The following is a 25,095-nucleotide window of genomic DNA, read 5'->3' as shown; positions in this document are numbered from 1 at the left end:
GATAGGAGGAGTGGCGGGGGCAGCATACAGAGGAACCAATCTCCTCCATTTTCCTCCTGCAGCTACAGGAGGAAAAAGGAGGACAGTGATTTCTCTACATGCTGCCCCCGCCACTCCTCCTACCCAGGTGTACAGGGGAGCCGCACAGGCCCCCTGGAGCATGGGGCCCGGTTGCAATTGGAACCCCTGTAGTTACGCCCCTGCACCATGTTATTAAAGGTGTGATGACTTTGGAGAATATATAAGAGCCAGGAGAGAGGTCTAATAATATGGTGAATATATAAAAGCCATATTAGACCTCTATCCTGGCTCTCGTATATCCCCCCATGGTATCAGACTTCTATCCTGGCTCTCGTATACCCCCCCCCCATGTTATATCAGACTTCTATCCTGGCTCTCATATATCCCCCCCCATGTTATATCAGACTTCTATCCTGGCTCTCATATATTCCCCCATGTTATCAGACTTTTATCCTGGCTCTCGTATATCCCCCCCCCCCCATGTTATCAGACTTCTATCCTGGCTCTCATATATCCCTCCATGTTATCAGACTTCTATCCTGGCTCTCATATAACCCCCCCCCCCATGTTATCAGACTTCTATCCTGGCTCTCATATATCCCCCCATGTTATCAGACTTCTATCCTGGCTCTCATATAACCCCCCCCCCCATGTTATCAGACTTCTATCCTGGCTCTCATATATCCCCCCATGTTATCAGACTTCTATCCTGGCTCTCATATATTCCCCCATGTTGTCAGACTTCTATCCTGGCTCTCATATATTCCCCCATGTTATCAGACTTGTATCCTGGCTCTGATCTATGACATCACATGCGACTTGGCTCCTGGCTCCGCCAACAATGACATCACACATCACCTGACTGAAGATTCCTTGGAGAAGGCAAAAGGGGTTAGAGGACAGATGTAATAAAACAGTTCTGTGCTGTCAAAGCGTAGCTTGCGACACCTCTTCTGAAGCTTCAAAAGTGCAAACAAAAATAGGATTATATACAGTATTCTCTGTATTATACAAAGGCAAAGTTAATATAAAAATAGAGGTAGTGCCTTGAAACCAAAGCGGAAGAGGTGGTGTAAAAAATGACAGTATGCAGTTGTGCATAAATCATCCCAGATTCCATCCCGGCAGTGGCAGGGTTAAGTCTACAGGAAGTGGCGAGGGGGGGCAAATGACACTTCTCCTGCAGACGCCGGTCTACATTCTGCAAAAAGCACATTGGCTCTCTTCTGACAGAGACGTCCTTGAACTACTTTGCCTAGCATCAGGTGAACTGCACGCTGCATATTCTATTTAATGACAGATGGATCTGAGCAGCGAGTGGAACAAAGCAGCAATCGCAGGTTTAACAAGGCACAACATCCGCTTTGTATCCCAAACACCATCGTGTGTCACTGCATGACAGTCTTATTTGCCTGGCTCTTAGGGGTGAGCTGATCCAGTAAATTTATGAGCACGCCCAGTCTCTCGGACAGTGTGGAAATCTTGCTGGCTGAAGCCCGCAGCAGGTTGGAATAGACTTGCTTGTATGTTTTCAGAGAGCTTTCTTCTTCTGTGCTGTTACTGGAGGAGAGAAATCAGCCAAGCTCAGACACTAAGTACAACATAATCTCTGTCAACCCAGACATTACCCGTGTTTTATCTGTACACTTACTGCAGGAAAATACCACACTCTCACACTCTGACTGTAAACGCTGGAGATAAAGACTTGCATTTTCAAATTTCACAAAGTAAGACCGTTAAAATGCACGTGTAGCCTTGCAAAAAAATTTAACGTTCTGCTCTAACAAAACAAAAAAAAAAAAAAAAAAGTTGTGCAGAAAGGCACAGTTGTTACTATTTAAATGTAAAAAGGTATTAAAGAATGGCGATTATAGAGTTAGAGCAATTCTGTCACCAAGTTGAAGAAAAGAAAAGAAAAAGAAAAAAAAAAAAGAAGAAAAAAAAAAGGAGGAAAGAAGAAAAAAAAAGGAGGAAGGAGGAGGAGGAAAGAGGAGGAGGAGGAAAGAGGAGGAGGAGGAAGGAGGAGGAGGAAAGAGGAGGAGGAAAGAGGAGGAGGAAAGAGGAGGAGGAGGAGGAAAGAGGAGGAGGAAAGAGAAGGAGGAAGGAGGAGGAAAGAGGAGGAAGGAGGAGAAGGAGGAGGAGGAAAGAGGAGGAGGAAGAAGAAGAAGGGAGAAAGAAGATAAATACTCATTTGTGCCACTGAATGCCATGGTCATGCAGAGGAAATCGCCCCCTGGAGTCTCCTCAGGAAGTGACAGTCCCCCTGTCCTCTGCTGAGCGGTTCCTCCCGCTGGCCCCTATTCTCCCCATTGTGTCCTATAGTGATGAAGTGCTCATATAGGAAAGAACTAGCAGCTTGGTGCTTCGGAGAGCATTAGGCTACGTTCACATCTAGGCGTTGCTATTTTTACAGGCACTTTTTGGGGCGTTTTATGCAGCGTTTTTATGCAGCGTTTTTGTGCAGACGTTTTTAGGTTGACAAGTGACCAATGAAAAAAAATAAGGCTTGTAATCTGCCAAAAAAGAAGCCTATGTACTTTAAGCGACGGGCGTTTTGCTTAAGACGACAAAACGCTCAGATGTGAACAGGGACCATTGAAATGAATGGGATTTGTCTTGCTGGCCATTTTTAGAGCTGAGGCTTAGAGCAGAAAAATCGCCCAAAAATGCCTAGATGTGAACGGAGCTTTAGTGTTGAGGGAGAGTTGAATATTTCCTTCCTTTTTTGCAGGTAGCTCAATTACTAGAACTTGAATTTTGGAGACAGGTCACTTTAAATCTTGGTAGAAAATAAAGATGAACTCCAGTCAGATATTAATAAAAACATGTTCTTGAAACTGAGGGAGATCTGGATTTAACTGTGGCTTTAACCTGGAACCAAAACAAGAATGTCACCAATCACCTAACAGCTGGAGCTAACAACCCCCAAAAGTGAACAGATACCAACACCTCAGGAAAAAAAGGAAGGCTCCCTGTGCACTAAACAGCCAGCACCAAAGGACAGAATCCCAGCTTAAACTGCAAGGCTGAGAACGGTTTATCACAGCACTCCCAGAGCAGGCTCTCACTGGAGGTAAGAAAAAACACACACAAATAAGGCCAATAGTAAAGATAGAGGCACCACTGTACCCCTCTTACCTGGGCCTGGCCAGTGCTTGCGGCTCCTGCTTCCACCGATGCTGCAGTCCCCTCCATATCATGCAGAGTGCGCAGCAGAATGAGATAGAAATGCCATTTTTAATTGCTACTTCCTGGCATACCCACGCTCCGGGGAACGGAAGCACCGACCTCTGACCCACGCACTGACCCTTGCGTTCCAGCGGCCGGAAGTCCCACCTACCAGAATGAGGCCACTCGCCAGCCGGGACCAACATGCAGGGACTGCCGCGAGACGCGGCTCCCTGCCCGGTGCTGGGATGGTCAATAAAAAGCAAAAACCTAGGAGTTAAGTCTACCTTTTCTCCACCTGGAGAGAGCGCAGCCCCCCTAACTGGTTCCCTACAGCGCTTCCACTATGGTGGACGGAACACACTAACTGAAGGCATGGAAGAGGAGGGAATTTAAAGGCTGCAGTGTTTCCTGGTAAAATTGGGTGGAGCTGGGCTCTCTCCAGGTGCTGTCCTGAAAGGCGATTTGTGAAAGCTCTGTTGCTGTAAATGCCTATAAAGTAACACCTGGAGTTCAGCTTCAATTCGTTAGTGAATGTAAAACGGAACGTCACTCTCTCAATCAGCACTATTTTTAATCCTTATGCTGCCAACATTAGTAAACGGATAGGAACGTACATTTATTTGTCCTAAACTTTACTACATTTACTTCCTGGTTTCCAGGCCTAGGCAAATGAGGTCATATATCCCAGGAGCCATCAGGAGGGGAGGAGGGAATTTCTCAGCTAAGCACACCCTCCTACCTGCTTGCCTGAGCCAAAGGCAGATGGATTAATGGAAGTAAATGCTATATGAATCATCTGCCCTTACGCAAGATGACCATGGCCAGAAATGGTAGAGGTGTTTTACAAAGGGATTTCTCAGCAAAATAAAGCATGGAGACATGGTAGGATGGTAGGATGGCTGACCTTGAATTAAATAGTATTTTTTGTGCTCAGATACAGTGCAGTTCCACTTTAAATCTGCTAGTCCATTTAACACCCCCCCCCCCCCCCCACATTGACAATGCTGCTGTCCAAAGGTGCCTCTGTGCCCCTTCATCCAGCATGGAGGCACTCTAACACAGAAGGCGTGTTACTGGTCAGGTCACCAGGTACAGATTAAAAAAAAAAAGGCAAAGAATAGAAAATGAATGCAGCCATCACATCTGATGAACGGTAAACTGCAATATATTACATTTTTGGTTTTGGTTTTAATAGCGCTTTATTCTGCAGAGAAATCCTGTGCTGTCTGCTGTGAAGGTTGCTTGGATTACCAGATTAAAGTAATCGCAAATACTTTGTCAGGTTATAACGTTAACATATGCATTTTACATGTGCATTTGCCTTGCATGCAGGTTCAAACCCCCCGTTATTGTTAAGCTTTCCATCCTCTCTATTTAGCAGCCTCAACAAGGTTAGGTTGTAGAAGAATATACCCTTACACCTATACCTTTTAATCTGATCGTTCAGTTTTTCAAAGTGTTTAATTATCTGACTAAATATAAGATAAAGTACAACTAAAGGCAACATTTTTTTTTTTTTTTAGTTTTAGATAGAGTAGGTAGGGATTAGACTGTGCCCCCTTTAGGGAGATTTACCCTCTCTACTTCTTTACTATTATCATTGAAAGAAAATCCCAAATTTTGGGTTATCCCCAGAAAAGTAATAGAGGGGAAATCTTCCCAATGGGGTGACTTGGAGGGACCCAAGCGATTCCCTTAATTTGCAGGGATTTCCTTTCACTTCCTATTTTAGCTATGAGACAGCAAGTGAAGGCAAATCTGCCCAATGGGACACAGATGCCAAAAAATAAAACTGACAGAGAAAATGTAAAAAAAAAAAAAAAAAAAAAGAAGTTTTTTGCCTATAGTTCTATTTTAAAACTGAGGAACATATGGATTTTTTCCCCTAATTACTGAAGGTTTTTTTTTTTTTTTAATTAACTGAAAGACTTTTGGAAAAGTTAAACGTTGTTAGCATTCCAGAATCCCCATTTTGACCTTTATAAATATAAAATTGATCAAATAAATATCTGAAGAACACTTATAAAAAAAAAAAGTAGTCGGGTTTTGTACATTATAGACCATGGAAAATAACACAAGCTGTATACATGTGTGGCGCGGCACTATCATTGGAAAAAGAATGCAGAGGAAACCAGCTGTAGAGAGATGTTCTAAGGTGCTAAATGACAGCTGCGCCCATCACACCAAAAGCTCCTTTCACACGACCGATCTGATCAGATCCGCCTGTCAGTTTTTTAGGCGGACCTGATCGGATCCTCCATGCATCCCTATGGGGCAGCGGATGTCAGCGGAGACATCTCCGCTGACACCCGCTGCCATCCCCATCCGATCCGTGAAATCCGGACAGATAGAAACCCTATTTTCCCTCCGTCCAGGGGATCAGATCTGATGAGAGCGGACAGGTGGTCCGCTCTCATCCGATTCCCCATAGAGAGCAGCGGGGCTCTGACACCTCCCTCTCCGCACACAGTGCGGAGACGGAGCTGTCATCCGCCTGTTTAGCGGGAATCGGCAGATCGATCCCCGCTGAGCAGAGAACGGACTGCAGCACGCAGCGCAGTGTGTGAAAGGAGCCTTGGGTCCATTCTCTGCTCAGCGGGGATCGATCCGCCGATCCCCGCTGAGCAGGCGGATGACATCTCCGTCTCTGCACTGTGTGCGGAGAGGGAGGTGTCAGAGCCCCGCTGCTCTCTATGGGGAATCGGATGAGAGCGGACTGCCTGTCCGCTCTCTTCCGATCCCCTGGACGGATGGAAAATAGGGTTCCATCCGTCCGGATTTCACGGACAGGATCGGACGAGGATGGCAGCGGGTGTCAGCGGAGATGTCTCCGCTGACCCATAGGGATGCATGGAGGATCCGATCAGATCCGCCTAAAAAAAAAACTGACGGGCAGATCTGTTCGGATCATTCGTGTGAAAGGAGCCTAACCCTTCCACACGATAATCAGCCAGGACTGTCATAGTAACAGACAGCATTGGATGCATCAAAGAACTAGCACAGACCTTACATGACCTCTTCCAAAATACAACCAAGATCAGCCTTCTTTGCAGTATTATGCACTTTAAAAATGCAATAACACCCCAATGCAGAAGCTGCTGCTTCAGGCAGATGGCGTCCATCTAGTGAGTCTACAGAGAAGTTGTACTGTATCCATTGCACAGCTTACAAGCTTAGCCACATTTCATGCAGGGTCCTGTAATGAATTGGTGAATGATGCCACCGTGCAATCATTACAAAATAAGGATCTTCACCAGCACACCTTGGTTTATTGATAATTTTGTTCTTTATTCACATAAACAGGCATCATGAGTCGTTGCTACAGAACTCGCAGGTTCCCCCATCACTCTGCCAAGCTGTGCTGTTGAAGATTCCTCTTTTCCTATTCATCCAGTGAATCTAACATCCGCTCCTTCATCAGCAGGAGAGATCACTGGTGAGATTGTACATGAGCTATGTGCTTGTTGCTTTACACAATGACCTGTAGAGCAGGTGAAAGATATTTCCCTGCTGCTGTTATTGATAAATTCCCCCAACCCCTCCCTTGACAAACCTCTACCTAGTTACAATTTACAGTCAGGTCTAAGCATAAAAACTAACATGACACTGCAGATTAGTCACGTAGGTAGCTGATACAGTGTATAAAGAGAGATAAAGACGAGCAGGTTTCCTCATATTACACCGGATAAAGCGTTAAGCTGATGAAATATCATGACACTGGAGAGCAGAAACAATTACCAGTTGTGGACAATCACACTAAACAAGCATCTATTTAGAATGCAAGCCTGGATGTCTGCGGAATACGCTGTGTCTCTAGTGCCATCTTGTGGAAACTTTTCACAGTGCACTGGCTCTCCATGTGAATCATCTGAACCTTAGCTATTTAGGATTTCCATCTTCTCATAAAACGTAAATCAAAAACACAGGAGGTTAGATGATTATGTGGCATGTTTGTTATGAGTGACCATACGTGGCCAGGCTAAAGTGTTACAAGGATTTCCAGGTCAATGAACATATATTTATTTCCAATACTGGAGTAAAGGAACCCTTTCCACTGTCCTAATGGCATTTTTAAAAGGATTAAGGCATGCCTTGATGTTGTAAAACTTGGGTGTCTCTCCGACTTAATGATGCCTGGAAACAATGTCCAGGGATGTAGACTTTCAAAATCCTCCAAATATTAGACTATGCACATTAAAAAGGACTTTCAATATTAGTGGTTATTCGCCATACCTGAGAAGTATAGGGCATGTACGGCTGACCTCAAAAAGAAATCCGCAAAACCGGTCCTAATCTTAAAGGGTTAATAAACCCACAACAGTAAAATCAGTCTGTATATGCAGTAAAAAGCATGCTTGGTATATTCACTGTGGAACCTAAGCGGTAATACGTTAGGATTCCCTAACCCCCCCCCCCTTTCAACAAAAAAAAAAAAAGGGTTAAACCTTTGCATTGTGTAAAAAAGCAGTTTAATCCCCATCTGCTGACAGAAAAGAGCCTTGGAGGCACTGTGCACATGCTCAGTTTGGTGTGTATTTCTAGCAAGTTTTTTTTTTTTTTTTGGGGGGGGGGGGGGGGGGGAGCGTATGTGATCAGCACAGGGCCAATCAGCACTGTCCAGACAGATGATCAGGTCAGTTTTCAGCCAAGGAAGCTGCCATCTTGGCCTGTTTAGTCTACAGCTGCCATGATGCTGCACATGTGATCAGTTAGGACACCAGTCATTGGATAGTTTGACATTTTGGTTGACAGCACAACCAATGGAACAGTTAGCATTCCTGGCATGTCAGGAATGTAACCTTTTTGACACTGAGGGTTTACTTCCGCTTTAACCAGTGCTCGGCCAGACACTGATAGAAGTCACAAGACTGCTATATACTACTGATGAGAAAAGGTATTTAGCAGTTTATATTTAGTAAAATAACGGAATTTTTGTAAAATCTTACCTGTAAAATTCCTTTCTCTGAGTCCTCCGACAGTCGCCGCCTCTTCATATTCGTCACATATGGGGTATTAGACTTTGCTCCGAAGGAGTAGCTAGGCAACAGAATATGTTAACATTAAAGCTTTTAACATATCCCACCCTCAAGGGGTGGTCCCCTCAGTCAATACCCTCCTACTTCCTGCAACCATATCTCAGTTTTAGTGGAATAGCAGTAGAGTATACAACCAAACCCCAAAAGAGGGGCGGGGGCGGCGACTGTCGGAGGACTCAGAGAAAGGAATTTTACAGGTAAGATTTTACAAAAATTCCGTTTTCTCTTACGTCCTCCGACAGTCGCCGCCTCTTCATATTCGTCACATATGGGGACGTCCCAAAGCAGTGCAAACATGAGGGGTGGGAAACGCATCCGCGCCGAAAAGGCAACGCAGTCTCCGCATCAAAGAAAGGAACCTTACCAAAGGAAGGAAACCAGCTGGGCAACAGGAAAAACAAGTGCTCAACAGGAGCAACAACCCAGGAAAAGACAAATAACCAGGGGATAAAAAAACTTATCCCAACAGCCAGAGGTCCCCAATAAGGGACCCTAGGGAATTGCCGCACTAAGAACCTTGCGGCCAAAGGAAGCATCCGCCGATGCCTGAACATCTACTTTGTAGAATTTTGTGAAAGTGTGTACGGTCGACCAAGTCGCCGCCTTACACACCTGGGCTACAGAAGCCCCATGACGACAGGCCCAAGACGTACTCAGAGATCTAGTAGAGTGCGCCTTCACAGGCACAGGGGGAACCTTCCCCTGCAAGGCATAGGCCTGTTCAATGGTCTGTCTGATCCATTTGGCGATGGTAGAGGCCGACGCCGCCATGCCCTTCCGAGGACCCTCTGGAAGAACAAACAAGGAGTCCGTCTTTCGAAAAGACTCAGTCGATTTAAGGTAAACCCTTATCGCCCGAACAACATCCAGAGAATGTAATCTCACCTCCTTTGGATGTTTAGGCTTCGCGCACAGCGAAGGCAAGACAATATCCTCATTAAGATGGAATTCCGAAACTCGTTTCGGAAGAAAAGAAGGATTAGGTCGCAAGACCACCTTATCCAAATGAACAACCAGATACGGAGACTTGCAGGACAAAGCTGCCAGCTCCGACACTCTGCGAGCCAAAGTGATCGCCACCAAAAAGGCGACCTTTTTGGACAACATAGACAACGAGATCTCCCTGATCTGTTCAAAAGGAGCACGTTGCAACACAGACAGAACGAGATTCAAGTCCCAAGGGGGCAAAGGATCCCTCCTAGGAGGAACCAGATGCCGCACACCCTGAACAAAAGTGCCAACCAAGGAGTTGGAAGCCACGGGACGTTGAAACAGAACGGCCAGCGCAGACACCTGACCCTTTATCGTAGCCAGCGCCAAACGCTGATCGACACCCGTTTGAAGGAAGGACAGCACTCGGGAAACCGAGTACGTGCGGGGTGAAAACCCCCTGGACTCACACCAGGCAAAATAGGCCTTCCAAGTACGGTAATAAACCTTCCCCGAGGAAGACTTCCTCGCGTTGATCAAAGTATGAACGACCTCTGGGGAGAGACCCTTCTCCTTCAGGACCTCGGTCTCAACAGCCAGGCCGTCAAAGCCAGAGACTGTAAAGCAGGATGGTATATCGGTCCTTGAGACAGGAGATCGTCTCGAAGAGGCAGACGCCACGGGGCGTCGACCGCCAGATTCACGAGGTCTGCGTACCAGGACCGGCGAGGCCAGTCCGGTGCCACAAGAATCACCGTGCTGCGTTCCGAGTGTAACCTGCGAAGGAACCTGGACAGCAACTGAATCGGTGGAAACGCGTACATCAGCCTGTACTGATGCCACGGGGCCACTAACGCGTCCGACGCGTCTGCCCGAGGATCGCGCGTCCTTGCCACGAACCTTCTCACCTTGTTGTTGAGACGAGACGCGAACAGGTCCACATCTGGAAGACCCCACTTCGCGCACAACATCTGGAAGACAGCCGGGTGGAGAGACCATTCCCCCTGATCCAGGGTCTGGCGACTCAGATAGTCCGCCTGCCAGTTCTCCACCCCCGGAATGTGAACCGCCGTTATCGCCGGGACATGAGTCTCGGCCCAAGACAGAATGTCGGCCACTTCTCGAGCCGCTCGGGCACTCCTGGTGCCCCCTTGGTGGTTGATGTAGGCCACCGCCGTGGCATTGTCCGTCTGCACCCGAACCGGGTAGCCCTGCAGCCGGTCCGTCCAGCGATGAAGACAGAGATTTATCGCACGCAATTCCAGAATGTTGATCGGAAGGGAAGACTCCCCCTCCGACCAAGTTCCCTGGGCGGACAGAACGCCCAGAACACCACCCCAGCCCGACAGGCTGGCATCCGTGGTGATCACCGTCCACGAGATAGGACGAAACGACTTGCCCCCGGACACCATCGGGGACTGGAGCCACCACAGAAGGTCTCTTCTGGTGCGATGACTCAACGAGATTTGAAGATCCAGAGATTGAGGTCGCCCGTCCCACATGGACAGGATCTCCGCTTGGAGACCCCGCGTGTGAAACTGGGCGAAGGGAATCGCCTCGAAGGCCGAGACCATCAATCCCAGACATCTCATGCACGTCCGCAGAGACGAGTGCGGAACGTCCCTGAGGGACCTGACTTCCTCCTGAAGAGTTCTGAGTTTGTCTTCCGGCAGGAAGACCTTCGCCTGCACCGAGTCCAGAATCATTCCCAGGTAGGGAAGACGAACCGACGGACTCAGTGTCGACTTTGGAAAATTTATCGTCCAACCAAACTCCTGCAGAGTTTGCATCGTGACAGACAGGTCCTTCTCCAGACCCTGGCTGGTCGCAGACCGAACCAGAATGTCGTCCAGATACCCCAGGACAGAAATGCCCTGGGCCCTCAATAATGCCAGAACCGGTGCAAGCACCTTGGTGAAGACCCGCGGAGCCGAGGCGAGACCAAAAGGCCACGAACTGGTAGTGATCCTCCGCAATGGCAAATCGAAGGAACCTCTGGTGACCCTCGAAAATGGGGATGTGAAGATACGCATCCTTCAAATCGATGGAGGCCATGAATTCCCCCGGAACCAGGGCAGCCACCACCGACCGCAGCGATTCAATGCGGAACTTGCGAACCCGCACAGAGCGGTTCAGAGCCTTCAAGTCCAGAATTGGACGAACCTGCCCTCCTTTCTGGGCACGGTGAACAGATTGAAATAAAACCCCCGAAACCTGTCCCGATGAGGCACCGGAACTACCACTCCCTGAGCCCTCAGGTCCCGCACCGCCAGGTGCAGGTCCCGTAAACGCTCTGGAGACAGCTGAAGATTTGAGGGAAAAAATCTGCTCTCCGGCCGAGAGAGAAACTCGATCTTGTAACCAGATCGAACGATCTCCTGAACCCATCTGTCCCGCACGCGGGTCAACCAGGGCTGAAGAAAACCGAGCAAGCGCCCCCCCACCCCAAAACTGGGTGAGGGCGCCCCTTCAGGCCGCACTGTTATGGGCTGCGGATCCGGATTGACCGGACTTCTGTTTTCCAGACCAGGGCTTCTTCTGAGAGCCTTGACCTTTGAACGGTTTGCCCTTGTAGTGCGACCGAAAGGCACGAAAGGACCCCTGAGGGGGCCGAAAATTAGCATGCTTCTTCCCAGAAGCCCCCTTAGCCTTGGGGAAATGGGGCAAGAGAGTGCTCTTACCTCCGGTGATCCCCTTAATCAACACATCCAAGGACTCCCCAAAAAGGCGAGACCCATCATAAGGCAGATTGGCTAAGGTCTTACGTGAAGACTGGTCCACCGACCAACATTTCAACCAAACCAGGCGGCGAGACAACACCGCCACGCTGTGCACACGTGCAGCCAACGGGACTAGGTCCAAGTCCGCATCACACAGATACATGACACCCTGGTGGATTTGATCCACCATATCCAGGGTCGCCGGAGAGGCCGAATCGGCCACTAGGACGCGCCTAAGCATCTGCGTCCAACTTGCGACCGCCTGGGCCGCCATGAGAGAGGCAAACAGAGCCTTAAGCATAGAACCCGTAACAGAATAAGTATGACGGGCAAGAGACTCCAATCTCCTATCCGTGGCATCACGGAACACAGGGGAATCCTCTGCAGGAATCGCAGTGGATTTGTTTAAAACCGCAATAGCGTGATCCACCGGGGGTGGCACACACCACCTTTCATCAGTGGAAGGCGAGAAAGGATAACGCAGCTTGAGCCTACTTGGTACAGCAAAAGGTTTGCGTAGATTGCGCCATTGTTCCTTAACAGCGCGCTGAAAATCATCATTGCAGGGAAAAACCTGCGGCGTCCTGCGTTTTCTCTGCGTCCCATAAGCCGCCAAGGCAGCGGGGGGACACACTTCATCCTGCAAACGCAGTGTTTGTTTTATGGAAGCAATCAATTCATCCATGATTGCAAGCTCTTCAGGCGAGCCAGGGGGAGAATTATCAACCCCTTCAACTTCAGTCTCCACCTCGGACCCCACTAGATCCAGGGAGGAGCGGGACCCCGATAAGGAGGCCCCCGCCATAACAACCCCATCACCCTCACCCTCAGAATCAGAGGAAAGAGCAACTCTGGGTCTTTTAGTAGATTGAGCAGCCACCAGCATCTGCACCTGAGCAGCAAGGCCAGCCACAATAGTGGCTAAATCCCCCCCCCTGGGGGGGAAACAGCGGTCCCCTGGCTTTCCACCAAGGCGGTAGGAAATTTGCCCTCCTGAGAATCCATTGCCCCTATAACAAATGCCGGATAATAAAGGGTTAACTGCCCCTTTAACAAGCGCGGCGAGCGCAGCCCACCGCACCACACACAAGCACAATGAAACCCCCACAGGGACAATAAAACTGACACAGGCAATGGATAGGAAGGATATAACCTGAGGAGACCCTCGCCGCTGCTGCTGCCTCGATCGGTGTTCCTGGAGAAGAGGAAGTGATGCTGCCAGGGCGCTCTATGAAAGCCTATGGGAGGCTACAAGAAAATGGCCGCCATGCATGTAGAACATGCGGCCGGAGCGAGTGTAGGCAAAATGGCGCCGTTTGGCGCCGAAACCGCCGCTCCACAGTACAGTAATGCACACGTCTGAATATAAAAAAACATGTCAGATCGCCGCAGCGATCGCTGTATAATGCCCAAACATGCCACAAAACATGCCCCACAGCACACAGCTTTACACACTGACAAGGCTGACACACACAGTGTCACACAGCTCCCCCCCCCCCCTTGCAGCCCACAGCATGCAGCCGAGAGATAGGGAGACAAACAGTGTGAATAGAGGCAGGTTACACAGTCCCAGACTGACACCCCCCCAGACAGACAGGTCCCCACATAAATACACTTACCTCACAATGGCGTGGGGGACCCGCACAGGCGAACAAGCCGCTGCACATGAGGCAGGGAGAGTCGCATACAAGACGCACAGAATGGGGGTTAAGAAACCGCACAGCGTCCAGTGAGGTAGCCACCTCACCAATCATCCCTGCACCGAACAGGGATGGGTCGTTCACTGTGCCAGGAGCGTTACCTGGCTGAACGCTCGATGGCAGGCTGGGAAGCCACTGACCCACGACCTGCGACCAGGGGGATCAGCCCGAGACCCAGCCCGCATGATCCTCTTCATCCGAAGAACTAACTAATGCTGACAAAAAGAACAGCTAAGTAAAGGTAGAGAGAAAACTCAAACAAAAAATCAAAAAAGAAGAAAGAGTCTGGGGCACAAAGCCCCAGCACAGAGAGAGCCAGCCACTCCTGACAAGCTAGACATTAAAACTGAGATATGGTTGCAGGAAGTAGGAGGGTACTGACTGAGGGGACCACCCCTTGAGGGTGGGATATGTTAAAAGCTTTAATGTTAACATATTCTGCTGCCTAGCTACTCCTTCGGAGCAAAGTCTAATACCCCATATGTGACGAATATGAAGAGGCGGCGACTGTCGGAGGACGTAAGAGAAATTTGCATTTCCATGTTGTGTACTGTGGGAGACCAGATATAGTGAATGCAAGGTCCTGGGTTTAGGAACACTAAGTGAATGGAATATTCAACATGCCATAATAAATGAATAATTGCCAGTACATGTTTTTTTTCCTGCACCTGTGTTTGTTATCTATGCATCTTGCTTAAAAAAAAAAAAATTGTATTTTTGTAAGAACTTACCGTAAAATCCATTTCTCTGAGTCCTCTGACAGACACAGCTCTCAATGCTTCTTCACTAATGGGACGTCCCAAAGCAGTGTAGGCATGAGGGGTGGGAAGAACGCAAAACAAAAAATTGTTAACGCCTTTCCAAGGCTAAGAACGTAGCCAACAGGGCAACAAAAAAGCTCAACCAACAACAACAGGAGCTTACCTCAAAGCAAAAAATTCACCCCAAAAAGAGAAACCATTGTCTCTTCGTCAAACAGCAGCCTGCAAAACTTTGCAGCCAAAGGAAGTATCCGAGGATGCCATCAAATCGACCTTGTAGAATTTTGTAAAAGCGTGTACAGACGACCAGGTCGCTGCTTTACACACCTGAGCCACAGATGCCTGATGGCAAAAAGCCCAAAAGGCACTCAGAGCTCTGGTAGAATGCGCCATCACAGGGAAAGGAGGCACCTGACCCTTTAACGAATAGGCCTGAACAATAGTCTGATCCACTTTGATATGGTTGCAGCAGACGCAGCCTAACCCTTACGAGGTCCCTCAGGAAGGACAAACCGAGAATCAGATGTCCGGAGGACTCCGTGGCTGACAGGTAGACCCTGACCGCCCTAACCACATCCAGAGAATGCAAGGCAAATTCCTTGGGATGCTTGGGCTTAGCAAAGAGCGAAGGTAAAATAATATCTTCATTGAGGTGGAAAGCTGACACCACCTTCGGGAGAAAAGATTGGTTAGAGCGCAGAACAACCTTATCCCTATGAACCAAATGTTTGGTATGTGCGCTCCTGGGTCGCAGGATGTCCAGGCGCACAAAAGGGGGGGGGGGGGAAGTAGAATTAAGGGTGCCACATCCTAAATTAGTAGTAGAAAGAATGGAAAGGGAGGGATTGGACTTTATAGGCACCAGTAATTAAAATTGTATACTTTATTAAAGGATTCACAAAAGCATATAAGACAAAATACACAAAAGAAAAAGGAAAAAAGGCCAACATATAATGTACATATAATGCAATGAGGCGATAGAGCCTAAAAACAGTATACAAATCGCATAGCCTATCAGATATTGATGTATGTAACAACAGTCACATATAATAATCACAAATGTTACAAAATACCCTATGTTCATAAGGCGGCCAAAGAGAGGAATGGTACCCGTCTCTAACGGTCGTCTTGTACAGAGTAGATAAATATTAGGTTGAATCCCAGCTGCCCTACATGTTTCGCTTAGTTTAATAAGCTTCTTCTGGGGCATGTGGTGAGAAAGGACATCTGAGAAGAATTTTCAGGTCATCAGACCTTGTAAAAAACCAAGCCTGGTAAGTTAAAATGATAACGAGGGGGTCGGTACGCTGTAGTGGGAGCAGACTGCCTAACACAATTACCGGTGTAAGCATGAGACAGGGTAATTCAAATAACATGGGTACAAGGCCTAACACGGGCTCAATGTCATGGAATTCAAATAGTTTCAAAAACGTTTAAGTGGGGAGGCCGGAGAGATGGAGAGCCCCGACCTGAAAAACCAGCCAGGGGCAGGCGAGGTAGGTATACCTCATATGCCTAAGACCCAGATGTGTTAGGTGTAGGTGTGCTGCCGACAGAGCGACCAGATGAAACCCCCCCCGGATGGGGATATCGCCATGGGAGTGGGAGAACGACTAGATAAGGCGAACAGCAGGACAGAGCCGCCAAATTAGACACCCTGTGAGCAGAGGTGATAGCCACCAAAAAGGCAACCTTCTGAGACAACAAAGGCAGAGAAATGTCCGTGATATTTTCAAAAAGAGAGGCGGTTGGAGAATGGACAAAACCAAATTCAGATCCCACAGAGGTAAAGGGGATCTTCTCGGCAGAGCCAAATGACGCACCTCTTGAATAAAGGTGCGAATCAAGGAATTAGTCACCAAGGGATGTTGGAAGTAAATGGCTACGGCCAACATTTTATCGTGCCCAAAGCCAAACGTTGCTCTACTCCTTTCTGCAAGAAGGCTAAAACCCTCGCCACCGAGAAGGAGCGAGGATGCAATTTTAGTGACTCACACCAGGTAATATACATCTTCCAAGTACGAAGATAAATCCTCCTGGAAGTCGTCTTCCTAGCGCTCAGCAATGTAGGAATCACAGAATCAGAGAGACCTGCCAAGCTGTCCACCGCCAACCTGCAGAGGAACCTTGACAACAGTTGTATCGGAGGGAAGGCATAAATTAGGCGATATCGGCTCCAAGGCTCCGCTAATGCATCTGTGGCGTCGGCCAGAGGATCTCGAGCCCTGGCCACAAACCTCTCTACCTTTTTTAGACGAGACGCAAAACGATCCACCTCCGGAGTTCCCCATCGGGCACACAGGAGGCAAAAAACCTCCGGATGCCGGGACCATTCCCCCTGATCCAGAACCTGACGACTCAGGTAAGCCGCCTGCCAGTTCTCCACTCCTGGGATGTGAACTGCGGAGAGAGCCTGAACATGTGCCTCGGCCCAAGTCAGAGTCTCAGGCCACTTCCTTGGACGCCCGGGCACTCTTGGTGCCCCCTTGGTGATTGATGTAAGCCACCGCCGTGGCATTGTCAGATTGCACCTAAACAGGGAAAACCATGCACCAAAGGCGTCCAATGGAGCAGGCAGAGTTTGATTGCCCTGAGCGCCAGGACATTTATCGGTAAAAACGATTCCTCCAGCGACCACGTACCTTGGGCACAAAGGTTGTCCAGCACTCCACCCCAGCACGACAGGCTGGCATCTGTGGTGAGCACCGTCCACAACAGCGGCAGAAACGACCTGCCCTGGCTCAGATCGGGCGACTGAAGCCACCACAAGAGCTCCGACCTCGTGGGACGACTTAGACATATCATCCTGTCCAAGGACTGCTGATCCTTGTTCCACTTGGCAAGAATCTCTGCTTGCAGAGGCCTTGTGTGAAATTGGGCAAACGGAACCGCCTGGAGGGCCGACACCATCAGCCCCAGGGACCTCACACACGTCCGCAGGGAGAAAAGATCGTTGTCCACCATGATCCTGACCTCGCCCTGCAAACTCATCCTCCTTACCATCTGACTGTGAGGACAGGGATCCCTCAGGGAGGGTGTTGTCCGTGGCAACCACATCAGGCTCTGAATCGGAGGACTGAGAGAGCATCGGCCGTTTGTTGGTAGAGACTTGTTTCATCACAAGATCCACCTTTGACGCCAGAATTTCTAAGGCTGCAGGAAAAAAACCAGAGATGGCGATCCAGATGCACAAATAAAATCAGAGGGGAAATTTTCACAGTGGGACTCCATTTCCGTAGAAGAGAAAAAAATGAGTACACTGCCCCTTTAAATTGTGATCGCGGTCCGCACCACTACACCGCGCTAAAGCCGGAGCCCCCCTTTAATGTATTAATGTGTCCTAGCAGGAGCTAAGTGTGTCCGAGGAATGCCCAAAGGACTAAAAATCCCCTTACTGAACCCGCACCCTGAGAAGCAGCCGCTCTGCAGTCAGTCTTCCAGCATGTGAAACTTCTGTGAGGAAGTGACCAAACATCACTAGAGGCCAAGCCCGCCTGTGTAGCTTAAAAGCCACAACAAAATGGTGCCAATAGAAAAGCATAGGAAGCAAAGGGAAAATGGCCGCCGCCCATACACACACAAGCGCCAAGCACCCAGGAAAACCAGGGATGAGGCCCTGCGGGAATCCACCTAAGAGGACTCCCCAGGACAAGGTAACATCATACACGCACCCCCCCCCCTCTAGGGGTCGGATGCCGCTATAGCGCCCCCAGCGGGAGCGGGGAGGGCAGGACCCGTCCTGACAGGCTTGGGGGATCTTCCAGAGAAACACAGCCCTGTTATCCCCAGGAGTGGGCCCCATCTCCCCCTCAAAGGTCTGTCCCAGGGACACGGGGGACGTTGCATCACTCACCATACCATGGACCAGGGGGCTCCGCTCCGAAACAGCTCGCCTCCCACCCTGAGTGGGAGTGCTGCCAGCCAGAATGGGTACGCTGCGACTCAGGGCCTTCCAGGTCGATGCGTCCCGGCGAAGCATCCGCTCGCAGGCTCGACCCCATCCACCGGGGCTCTGTCGTGGCGAGGCCTGGGGGGACCACAACCTGTGCATGCTCGTTGGCCAGGCTGGGAGACTAAGGAAACCCCAGCCCGTCTGTAGCTTGTAGTTCACCAGGAGGATCCCCCTGACACTAGCTAGGGAGAGTGAGTAAAGAGAAATAAACATTTTCAAAAAGAAAAAAAAACTGAGACCTAAGTCCCAGCAGGGAACCTAGGTCCTACTCCTAAACTAGGCAGCAAGAAACTGATTTGAGAGCACAGTGTGTCTGGGGTAATGTCGTGAGGGACAGACCCTATAGACTTGTCGAGTGAAAACTTTTCACTGCCTAGTCTACTCCTGTCGACGGCACATTACCCATTAGTGAAGAAGCATTGAGAGCTGCGTCTGTCAGAGGGCGTAAGGGAAATGGGTCTGATTTGTAGGTGACTGCTTTGTGTATTTATAGAAAAGCAACGGAAATCCTAAATTGTAATGAAAATAATAGAATTTTTGTAAGAACTTACCGTAAAATTATTTTCTCTGAGTCCTCTGACATGCGCCGCCCGTTCAGTCAGCCTTCACTAATCGGTAATGGTGCCCTCTGCAGGAGCAAGGTAGGCAGTTTGAAAGGTTAATAAAAATCTTTCTATACTTAGACACATCTCTAGGGTGGCATCCCTCAGCCATTATCCTGATCCAGTTATCACTATTCCTCAGTTTGTAGCAAGCAGTACCGGAAGGCAATAACCCCCAGATTCAAAAACCGTGGGGACGGCGACTGTCAAGAGGACTCAGAGAAAAGAATTTTACAGTAAGTTCTTACAAAAATTCTATTTTCTCTTCCGTCCTCTGACAGTCGCCGCCCGTTCAGGCAGCCTTCACTAGTGGGATGTCCCAAAGCAGTGCAGGTGTGAGGGGTGGGAAAACGCAACCTACCAAAAAGATAACGAAACAACCGGGCCCGAAAACAACCTCAGCCCACAGGGCAACAAAGCTCAAAACGAGAGCTAACCCAGAACAAAAAAAAAAAAAAAACACCAAATTTAGGTTCCAGGGAGGCAAAGGAGCCAGATGCCGCACCCCTTGGATAAAGGTGCGAATCAAAGAATTAGTCGTCAAGGGACGCTGGAACAGAATGGCTAAGGCCGACAACTGACTCTTTATCGTGGTCAGCGCCAAACGCTGATCCACACCTTCCTGCAGGAAAGCCAAAATCCTCGCCACCGAGAAGGAGCGGGGATGGAACCCTTGCAATGATAAATCTTCCTAGAGGTAAGCTTTCCGAGCCTTCAATAAGGTAGGAATGACAGCATTTGGAAGACCCCTATCTCTCAAGACCTGGTTTTCAACAGCCACGCAAAGCAGGATGGAAGATCGGCCCTTGAGACACAGGATCATCTCTTAGTGGAAGCCGCCAGATAGGCTCGACGACCAGCTGCATGATATCTGCGTACCAAGACTGACGCGGCCAGTCTGGGGCTACCAGAATGACCTGCATCCGTTCCGACGCTAACCTGCGGAGGAACCTGGATAACGGTTGAATCGGAGGGAAGGCATAAATCAGCTGATACCGGTGCAAAGGCACCACCAACGTGTCCGTGGCGTCCGCCAGAGGATCGTGGGTTCTGTCCACGAACCTTCCCACCTTGTTGTTGAGACGGACGCGAACAAATCCACGTCTGGAGACCCCCACCGGGCACACAGGAGGCGAAACACCTCTGGATGCAGGGACCATTCTCCCTGGTCCAGGGTCTGGCGACTCATATTCCGCCTGCCAGTTTTCCACACCTGGAATGTGAACGGCCGAAATCGCCGTAACGTGCGTCTCGGCCCAAGCCAGGATCTCGGCCACTTCCTTGGCCGCCCGGGCCCTCTTGGTGCCCCCTTGGTGATTGATGTAAGCCCCCGCTGTGATGTTGTCCATCTGTACCCGAACCGGGCAACCCTGAAGCTGAAGCGGAGTTGACCAACAGAATAGGCAGAGTTTGATTGCTCGGAGATCCAAGACGTTTATCAGTAAGGTGGCCGCCTCCGTCGTCCACGTCCCCTGGGCACAAAGCGTGCCCAGAACTCCACCCCAGCCCGATAGGCTGGCATCCGTGGTGAGCACCGTCCACAGCAGAGGCCGGACGGACTTGCCTTGTGTCAGAGTTGGTGACAGGAGCCACCACAAAAGATCCGATCTTGAGAGGTGGCTCAGAGGATATGGGACGGCTTCAAAAGCCGAAACCGTCAGACCCAGGGACCGCATACAGGTCCGCAGAGAGGAGAGATCGTTGTCCCTGAGGGACCTGATCTCGTCCCGCAGGGTCCGGAGTTTGTCCTCCGGGAGAAAAGCTTGTACCTGAGCCCAGGACCATCCCCAGGTACTGGAGGTGAACTGACGGGGTCAGAGCCCACTTCTGAAAGTTGATGGTCCACCCAAACTCCTGGAGCGTCTGAACCGTGACGGACAGATCGCTCGTCAAAGTTGCACACGAGTTCGACCTCAACAGGAGGTCATCCAGATATCCTGACGCTAGGCAGCATAAAACTGAGGAACAATGATAACTGGATCATGATAATGGTTGAGGGATGGCTGCCTAGAGGTGTGTCTAAGTATAGAAAGTTTTTTATTAACCTTTTAAACTGCCTAGCTTGCTCCTGCAGAGGGCGCCATTACCCACTAGTGAAGGCTGACTGAACGGGCGGCGACTGTCAGAGGACATAAGACAAATGTAAGTTTTAATGTGTTTTTACTGTAAATTCTGCTCAAAAAATAAATGCTGACTTTTTATATAATGGAAAATTAAAGCAGAACTAAACAGGAAAACAAACCGTGAGCAGGTAGGCTTGTTATCGAAGAATAAAAATGCTGTCTCATCTGCAATAAAACGTACCTCCCTGTTCAAAATCTTTAGAATGTTCATGGAGATGTGCATGCTCAGCTCAGTGTACATTCTTGGCACAACTTGGTGCCAGAATAACTGAACTCCAGATGGCTGAAAATCCCATATCTGGAAGTAGGCCATGTGAAGAGGTTAGCGACAATGCGGAAGCGAGGGGAGGGGAGTTTAGTCCTGATTTAGATGTTGCGCCATAGATAACCTATGAAAAAAAAAGGTCTTAAAAATGGCAACACTTTCTACTTATCTGCAATGGTACAGGGACTCCTGAAGTGGAACTGACCCAAACACTGTCAAAGCTAACAAAGTTTCATACATGTAGGGTGTGTGGTGTTCTACTATCCTTACTTGGTACTTGACTCTATGCAAGTATATTTTTGTTCCATATTTGAATGGTCAATATCTCTCTTTAGCCTTAATACTCCCAAGTTGGCACTTTGTGAACAACCTTTTAGCAGGACTGTTATGGAATACTGTACTTTACAATGCTCATGTTGAACATATATGATAACTGTAAATCTTTATATCCCTGTCAACAAAAAGCTTTAAAAAAAAAGTTTCAGAAATGCAGGCACCACACACCTGTGTCAAACCTCAAATTGTTTTCAGTGTACATGTGGAATTACCTATATTCCAGAATATGGTTGTAACACAGGACCTCCTTCCCCAACAAAATTCCAAAGTCCAATGCCAATACCTCAGTGACCAACAGTGCTCTGCCATTGGACAACTCAATGTTAAATGTGGGTTAGAAATGACTGTCAAAAGTTAGAGTCCTATTTACAAGTTAGGGCCTGAAATACAAAGGGCTCCCAAGAGGACACAGAAACTAGTCTAAAGACCAGGCACCAGAATAAGCATGTACTTGAGCAGCACAGATTTACTGATGTTTTAGGTTCATGCTTACATTCAGATCCAAAACACACCAACTAACCAGTGCAGGCCTGATGGAGAATTAAAGGCAATTCATAAAATTTAACACATTACACATACGATGCAGAAAACACTACCACAGTATTTTCTGTATTTTTTATTTTTTTTTAAATATTTGTTTGATTACCTGTTGCTCCTGCCAGCAAAGCCGTTATTTTCCCATTTCCTGTAATAGGGCGACAACACTGCTCATTTAGCATTGAAATCACACAGCAGTGTTTAAGTGGAAGTCCAGGCTAGAACTAGCTAAGCTTAAAACTGTTCCCACCCCCTTCCTACTCCTATTCTAGTTATCCCGATAGAAGTAAGATTCTTATACTAACTTATTCTCTGGTTCTCTGGGCACTCTGGTCCAGTCATATGATCGGCTACCATCGGTCGGCTTCAGGGAGGGGACCAGCGATAACGGATGCCCCATACTAAGCCTATAGGTGATGTCACTGCCCAGGCATTCGGATTTGTTAGGGTCTTGTGGTTTTGGTCCATCCATATTCCCCTGCTTCCCCATATTACCCTAGAGTCTAATAATTTTGCATTCTTGTGTCTAGATTACCCTGATACTAATGTTTTTAGCATGTATCCTGCAGCATAGAGAGCGAGTGGCATTAAAATGGACATCCTGCTTTATTAAAAGCATCCTTTTATTGTACTTCTACCAATGTTACTGAAGTGGCAAGGCATGGGGAGGGCTAGGGGAACTACAGTATATCCTCTATTTATTTAAATAAAAACACATTTTCCCATACCTTCTGATCATAAATATTCCAGGAAAGCAACCCTTCCATGGCTAGGAACAGACCACATTTTTTACATTTGAGAGGGGGCCTTGGATCTTTTTTTTTAAAAAAAGAAGAGCTTTTTTCCATTCAGATATACACAAACATTGACAGTACATCGTGTGGTAGTAAATGGTCTACAGCAGACAGCCCCACCTCACCGACTACAGCCACCAGGTGATCAAGACATGGTGGCAGAGCCAGACCATGCTGGCCAGGATCCTGTACCTGCACTCCATCAACCTCACTCTGCACCTTGGTGAGGGACAACATGCAATCCCACCATACCGGATCTACTCCCATAGGGATAGGGACCCCCCATTACCAGATCATGCTGGCCTGGATCTAGTACCTGCACTCCATCAACCTTACCCTGCACCTCGGAGAGTAACACCCAATACACAGAGGCCCCATCCCACCATACCTAGTCTACCCCCTTAGGGATTGGGACCTCCATTACCAGACTATGGTGGCCAGGATCCAGTACCCGCAATCCATCAACCTCACCCTGCATGCACCCCATATCTCACCTAACTGTACACAGGGGCCCCCATTACCCCCCAACACCCAACCTACCTGTACACAGGGGCCCCTATCTCCACCATATGCCCTGTACAACATGGTATCCCACTCCCTGTCTTGCTACCCCCCTCCCGTGACCCCCATTACCTCCCAACACCCCACCTACCTGTAAGCAAGGGCCCCTATCTCCATCATACTCTCTGTACAACATGGTATCCCAGTCCCTGTCCTGCTACCCACCCCCCCCCCCCCCGCCTGGCTTCTAACATTTTCAGCTGGCTCCTAGATTCAAAGCAAAATTTGTCAAGCCCTGGAATATATGCAACATATATAACCAGAAAATGTATACACACTTCAACAGTTCTCTATGCCCTTTTTTAAAACCAGTTGAATTGAATTATGGCTGCATTGTGTAGTACTAGGTTTCCCTTAAAGATGTCAGTACTCGCACCATTGTTGATGTCATATTACCTGCCATTCATGTGGTTTATGCGGATGAGCAATTTTACTTCCAAGTAAGATGGCGCACCAACTTACTACCACTGAGACACAGGAGCCTCTCAATGACATTCTGCCAGGACGTTGCATAGGATGTAGAAATACTCTCCATGTTCCCTGGACTTAACACCCCTATATTTCTCTGTGGAGAACACTAAAGGATGTGGTGTACCCTAGAAAACCACCTACACTGACTGCACTATGGGAAGAAATTGAAACATCATGCAGAGCAATTCCAGTGGACACTAGTCAATGTTGTTCATGCAGTAGTTCACCAAAATCAAAAGTGTCTGGGTGCCGATGGTAACCACTTTGAGGACCTAATGTAATTGCATAATTCAATCACGACTTACAGCTAAATAAAAGATAACAGCTACCTTTTGAAGTTTATATAAATCTAGTAATAAAATTTGTATACCTATATCTTTTCATATTAAAGTGTGTATACATTTTTTGGGCTCATATATAACAGCCAGAAAAAAAAATAAAAATGAACATGGGACACTCTGGCTACCTGGGATCTGGGTTTGGTGCAGCCCTTTATAGCTTAATGAAAAATGAACAGACACTTACTTCTTCTTCTTAGATGTCAGAAGTTTGACAAACTGTAACAGAAGAAAAGACAGGCGGGATTCAAATATATTGACCAGCTTCAGCACCTCTTCCTTCCGGATATTAGCAGAAGAATCTCCTGGCAGCTCGTTGCCATCTTGTGTTCCCTGAAAAAGGCACAATTTTATTCAGCCACGATGCACATCAAATTTTACTCATAACATATAAACAGGCGCAAGCAGCTAGATTGACTGCAACTTCTCTATTCAGCAGACACAACACACTCAGCGAGCGAACACCCATTCAATGAGGTCCCGGAACAGCCAACAGCCGTTTTCTTTACCCGCTGTAGAATATCAATTGGAAGCAGATAGGTTTATTTAAAACAGCTCATTAACGTGATGCATTCCTGGGCTATTCTCCCCCACAGGACTCGATGCCTTGGCCTGGATGTAAAACACATCACTAATGAAAGGCCAGACAGCTTCCACATAACCCAGAGTACTTCTCGTGAATAGGAAGAGCCTGGGCTTCTTCCTTTTCATTCATATTACATTTTACTATCTTGGTACATTCGCTGGAAAGAGGTGGAAAAGGAAGATTTCCAATGC

General features: G+C 48.3%; 1 protein-coding gene across 2 annotated transcripts in view; it reads right to left on the bottom strand.

Annotated features, from left to right (window-relative positions):
- Positions 1 to 962: 962 nt before the first annotated feature.
- Positions 963 to 25,095, bottom strand: part of EDRF1 (erythroid differentiation regulatory factor 1) — a 146,943-nt gene continuing 122,810 nt past the window's right edge. For both annotated transcript variants that reach the window (XM_082269364.1, XM_082269365.1), the window contains exons 23-24: positions 24,506 to 24,651; positions 963 to 1,581 (exon numbers count right to left, since the gene is read on the bottom strand). In XM_082269364.1, the coding sequence (XP_082125490.1) occupies positions 1,410 to 1,581; positions 24,506 to 24,651 (318 nt within the window). In that variant the 3' untranslated portion in view covers positions 963 to 1,409. The remainder of the gene's footprint in view (positions 1,582 to 24,505; positions 24,652 to 25,095) is intronic.

The sequence above is a fragment of the Pelophylax lessonae genome, assembly GCF_965119305.1.
Source record: "Pelophylax lessonae genome assembly, chromosome: 9".
NCBI classification, from domain to species: Eukaryota; Metazoa; Chordata; class Amphibia; order Anura; family Ranidae; genus Pelophylax; species Pelophylax lessonae.
This window is presented reverse-complemented; position numbering and strand designations above follow the sequence as displayed.